The sequence below is a fragment of the Cebus imitator genome, unplaced genomic scaffold (genome assembly GCF_001604975.1).
Source record: "Cebus imitator isolate Cc_AM_T3 unplaced genomic scaffold, Cebus_imitator-1.0 Scaffold176, whole genome shotgun sequence".
In the NCBI taxonomy this organism is placed as follows: domain Eukaryota; kingdom Metazoa; phylum Chordata; class Mammalia; order Primates; family Cebidae; genus Cebus; species Cebus imitator.
Genome location: NW_016107491.1, coordinates 3,658,556 through 3,664,555, shown reverse-complemented (window position 1 = coordinate 3,664,555; position 6,000 = coordinate 3,658,556). Strand labels below are relative to the sequence as shown.

Sequence of the window (6,000 nt, the reverse complement as noted above, 5' to 3'; positions counted from 1 at the left end):
TCCGGAAGTTAGAAATATATTTTACAGTGAGAACTGAAGTTTAGATCATCTTCACATCATGAATAATGTTTACACGTTGAAACATTGTCCAATCCTGTGAGAATTGGCAACATTGAACACAGTCTACATCTAGTGAGGGCTTCAGGTTGCTTCCACTTATAGGTGAAGAGGAAGGGGAACCAGCAAGTTCAGAGATCACATGTGGCCAGAGGAAGCAAGAGAGAGCTTCAATTTTGCCATTATATGTGACATGTACTTAATTGACATTTACGTAAGCATGAAATAGCAAGTAACTTAAAAGCCACAGTCAAACATTTGGCCATTTTATGCATTGTAAACAAAAGCTAATGATGACTGGCTAATGTTCATCTTCTCAGGGGTTTGGTTATATCACTGTCTTTATTTACCGTGAATATGGTGAAAACAATCTGCTTATGCAGTTTAATCATTTTCAGTTGAGGTAAAGAACTCAATTAACTTGCAGAATAGTGTTTTAATTTCCAATAAAGAGAGATTATTTTAATGTTCATTCCAAATCGATATGGGTCAGGTTAAAAAAAGTCAGGTTAAATGTCTAGTTGGAATGGATAATAAGTTACTATATAGATAAGGAAAAAACAAATACAAAGCTTGAATATTTGTGCACAAATATAGACCTTTTCAAACAGAACACATTTTAAATGTTCAGAATAAAAGAGTTTTATGTTAGCTGAGTTGTTGCCGGGGATCCACAGTTGAATCAAGTTAGCTATGTGACTTTCATTTTTAATGCTAACCTAGCATAGGAACTGGTTCAATCAAGGACTTCTGCTTATTTCTATAGTTTGCTTTTCTCCTCCACATTTGTGCTATTTTTCTGTTATTTATCTTCGCTTCTTCTGCTTGTCTTCTAATTTTTAAGTCATAATTTATTCTAACTTGGTTTTCTAGTATTTGCTTTATTTTTCTCTTTGCTGTATTCTGTTTTGTAAATCTAATTATTGTACTATAGTTGAGAACTGTTAGAACAAAGTAAACACAGGGGAGAGCTAATTGTATCCTTCCTTGAAATTTTATTTTTCAGGACTACGCTGAGAAGGAAAATACCATAGCAAAAGCTCTGGAAGATCTAAGGGCCAATTTTTACTGTGAACTCTGTGACAAGCAGTACTACAAGCATCAGGAGTTTGACAATCACATTAATTCATATGACCATGCCCACAAGCAGGTAAGAAAAAGACATGCAAAAATTCTGGCATTTCTGTACTTGTGCAATATTTTTAATTTTGTAGACTATCAAAATATGATATGATATTCTTATTTTATTTAATTTGCTTTACAGTTTTGAAATATGTCATTTAGGGATGAAAATTTGATGACTTATAGCAAAATCCTTTTTTTCTTATTTCAAAAAAGTAAAGCACCAGTAGCAAAGTCTGAAATAAATAATCTACATAAAGAAATACCATTCAATTGCCTTTAATGAGTAACAGTGTTTTGAAAACAATATTCTACAAGTGATGATCCTCTTATTGTCCTCAAGTGTATTGTTTTAATATTTAAATCAACAATTTATGCATTATATAATATATAATTGCGTGTTATTTATAAATAAAATATAAATATATTCAAATTCAAATTTAATTTAATATAGTTTTTCACAGAAAGCATTTTGGATTTAAACTACTATGAAAACATGTAGAAAAAAAAGATTTGGTGTGCTACAAATGGTTCTAGGTTATTGATTGAGTACTTAATATACTTATGATTTTGTTTGTTTTAACATTTTCTTGTTACTCTCAGTTGTAAATCCTAGATTAATTTTACTATCAATTGTAAATACAAGATTTTTCAATACTCTATGTAAATGAGTTTAAGACAGTGATAATGTTATAAATGTAATTAATACAAATTTCACTTTCTAATATTTCTTATATTTACCAATTCAATTTCATTCATTGTTTTACTAACGATACAATATACAGTATTAGCATTAATTTATAAATATTTTCTATTTTAGCCATCACCCTCAAATACCATGCAGAATATCCATTTTGGTGTTAATTTAAAAGTACATTTTTAAGCATTTGAACCTGCACTAACTTTCTGTTATGTTAGAGTTATTTATTATGAGAAAGAAAAGTAGAGAAAGTGACCATAGTAAATGGTAATGAACCAATTGTGTGTACTTTCTTTTGCTGCCAATCTTTGCAATCTTTTATACCAACTATACTGTGCTTGGAGAGGATGGTGTAGGGAAGAATTTACCCTTCAATTGACTATCTCACTAATTAATTCATTCTTAGCTTAATGATCTTTTCTTGCTTTTCTTTCTCCTGGCAGTAGATCTGATGGCCCACTGGTTAAGGGAAAGGTTTTGATAAAAATATTCCTTTTCTTACATAAAAATACATACAGATAAATATATCATTGCTGGATTTGAACATTAACATTCCTTAGGAAATAGTATTATTTTGTGATAATGTTACTGCATTCATTTTATCAAATAATTCTGAAATGTTGTTTCTGAATAGGTTGAGTCTGAGAAAGTTATTCCTCTGATTTTCCTATGTATCTAAAAGCCTGAGTATGTTATTACACATGTTCTTCATTGTGTAAAGTAGGTATTTGGAAATGCGTGGGTGTGTGTGTGTTTATATGTGTGTTTTAAGAATATCTATTATCTTTTCCAAAGGAATGCTTTGTTTAGCCATATGGTTGTCTTGAAGATAAAGCTTAAAAGTTAGCCCAAGGGCCTTTTCAGTGTCTTATTCTTAGTGAACTTAGTGTACTATATATATTCTATGCAAAGAAGTTAAAGATAAATTGGGCTGGATCTGGCTTGCTATTTTGGTGTTCTAGAGGTTCATGTTTGACAGTGCTCAGGGTGACCAAATCCTAAAAACAGCTACTCTATCAAAATACTTATAAACTTTGGTAGATAGCACAGTTCTAATTGATTAATTCAACATGATATGATGTTCCAATAACTAAAAATATTAAAATCTGTATAATCTTTTATGCCTTCCTCATAGGATAATAGTGCCTCTTTGAGTGTGTCTTCCTAGAGAATGCTGTCCTATTTCTGAGCAAAAACATCATCGCTATGACCAGAAATCTATACTTCTACCACATGACTCTAACACATTGGGCACTTTGAATGAAGTAGAAGGGGAAACAGATTGGAGGTAGACAATTCAGATTTTTCTCTTTTGAGAACTTGAAATTGGGATGGGATTGAAAAGAAAACATGCCTACTGTCTGAAAATGTCTGTACCTGACACTTAAATATGTAGGATTTGTTTAGTGGTGAAGTCCATTAAAAAGCCAGGAAGGCTGGTTTGCATAAAAAGAGAACAAAACAAATATACAAGAGAATTAGTTATACGTGACCCTGTGACAACTGAAAGAGAGTATGGAAATAGCAATTTTGATTTCTAATGGCCTTCAGATTCCTAAAAGCCGTCTTTCACACAACGTTTATGCAGAGTCTATCCTTGAGTTTTGAGTGATATTTCAGCTAACTCCTAATAAGTGTACTTAAGGCAAAGCAAATGAGCAAACAAAACCAAAACCCTAGCTTAATGCTTATTAATACTTGCAGTGAAAAAAGTATCTCTTCATAAAATATTAAGCTATCCAAAGATCAAAGCAATCTTTTTGGTTTCCCATAGAAAACACCTTTACAAGAAATAGGCACAGGTTGAGTATACCTAATCTGGAAATCTGAAATCCATAATGCTCTAAAGTTTGAAACTCTTTGTACAACGACATGATGCTCAAAGGTAGTGCTCATTTGGACATTTCATATTTTGGACTTTAGGATGTGAGATGCACAGCTGGGTACTATCATGCTGATATCTCAGAATCTGAAAAACTAATTCTGAAATCTAAAATACTTCTGGCTCTAGCATTTCAAATAAGGGACACTCAACTTATATACTCAAAATCCATATTACCAGCACTTAAATGTCATATGGGTACTTACATGGAATTGAACACTTCTTGAATGGAATTAGAAAAAGGCAAAGTCTCCATACATCTAATGCATTCATTCCCTACAGAGATATGATTCCAAAGGCTGATAGGTGAATGGAGAAAGGGAGGAGAATTTATTAATGGAATGAGTCCTAACCCTGTCTCTTACCAACCATATAACCTTGGGTTAAATAATCAAAGACCCAAAGAATTCAACTGTCTATTTTTAGGAAAATTAAATGAGAGAATGCACATTAATATGCATTGGAGAGTACATGGAAAATAGTAAAAGTACAGTACGCAATACGTTTTTGTTATTATTACTTACTAAAATTTCTCCTAGAATGTTTGGGACACTGACAATTAGCCTTTCAGGCCATCCTTTATTTAGGCTTCCCAATGAGGATCTATTTTTGCTTCATGTATGCTAATAAAGTCCAAAGCACATCCGGGTAATCTTGAGCTAAGAGCTGTTGTGAGTGCCTCATGTATCTTTGCAAATCTGTTATGACAGAATATGTGCTGCTTTGAACTCTAAACTTCAAAGGAAATTCAGTTTCCTTTCATCCACATTATTTTTGCATAACTTTAAAATTTCTCAAACACTTACCACTAAGACTTGCTAACAGAGGGTTAAAAAGAAAAAGAAGTACAGGGGTACTATGATATGATTACAATAGCTCACAAATTACAGTATCTTTCTTTGAATTTTTTTTTAACTTTGTAACTCAAAAGATGTTGGATTGTAACCCTTTTAGGACAGGGACTCTTTTTTACATGTCCTTATCTTCCCGGTATCTAGTGAAGTGTCTTGCACAATTAGACACACAATTAATGCTGCTCATATAAATACATGTAAAAAGGCTGTAGTCAAAATTCATTTTGAGATATTGTATTTTATATTCTTCAGCATAAAGCAAAATGTAATGCTTTCATTTTTAAGGTTACAGACCTATGTAATTAATCTCTCTTTGGAAAATGGAAAATGATGAATACAAAACTCAGGATAGTGGTTACTTCAAGGGGTGACATAGGCTTATTGGATACCATAGGAGATGTTACTGTGTGATATATATTCCAATTCTTAAACTGGATAATGGCATCAGTTATTCAATTTAGTATATAATTTTTTCTATAATCGTATACATCAAACACTACATAATTCATTAAACAAGGAAATATCATGAAAAAAGGTCAATATTGTGATCTTAAACTCTGAAACTATCTTATCAAAGATAAAGAATAAGAGAATGCACATTAATATGCATTGGAGAATTAGAATTCAAGCTATTGTTACCTCTTCCCTGTGCCATTCAAATCTTTCACCATTTCTTAATATATATATATATATATATATATATATATATATAAAATTTAGAGACCCAATTACTGCTGCTCATATAAATAAATGTAAAAAGGCTAGAGTCAAAATTCATTTTCAGATTTTGTAATAAGACATAATTTTATGGTCAGTAAGAGCTTTAGAAAATAAAATAATGTATTTATGTGTTTATACATAGATGAAACTATTTGTAAGGAGAATATTACATATGAAGATGGTGTGACTGTTATAAGATGAATGAGTTATTTGAACATTTATAAATATCCATCCTTCATAAGAGTAATGCTACTGATGATAATAGTAACAACAATTTACATATAATATGTGCACTCTACAAAATCCTTCATATGCTTAAAACCATTTAATCTTGATATAGTTTAGATTTACATCATTTTTCTATGTAAAAATATAATTTAAGAGCAAATAATACTTCCAGGAATGCCTTAGAACTTTCACTTTCATCAGCAGAGCATACAAGATACTCTGAAGGACTCTTCTACTACAAAATAAGTAGATCTTCCACAATACAAATTTTTAATTCAATTCCTGAATTCCTAGAAAGGATGATATCTCCCAAGAGCCCCCACTACCAGCACCACCCTGAGAGGCTGAGTATGAATTTACTGTGTAAAACCTGGGCTTACAGTAATAATCACCTATAAAGAGTGAAACTGAATGAAGAGTAAATACCACTGTGAGCT

The 6,000-nt window shown here is 31.5% G+C and overlaps 1 protein-coding gene across 1 annotated transcript in view; it reads left to right on the top strand.

Annotated features, from left to right (window-relative positions):
* Window positions 1-6,000, top strand: part of ZNF804A (zinc finger protein 804A) — a 317,941-nt gene that overhangs the window by 250,679 nt on the left and 61,262 nt on the right. Inside the window, exon 2 of the mRNA XM_017545071.2 lies at window positions 1,064-1,207. Coding sequence (XP_017400560.1) covers window positions 1,064-1,207 — 144 coding nt within the window. The remainder of the gene's footprint in view (window positions 1-1,063; window positions 1,208-6,000) is intronic.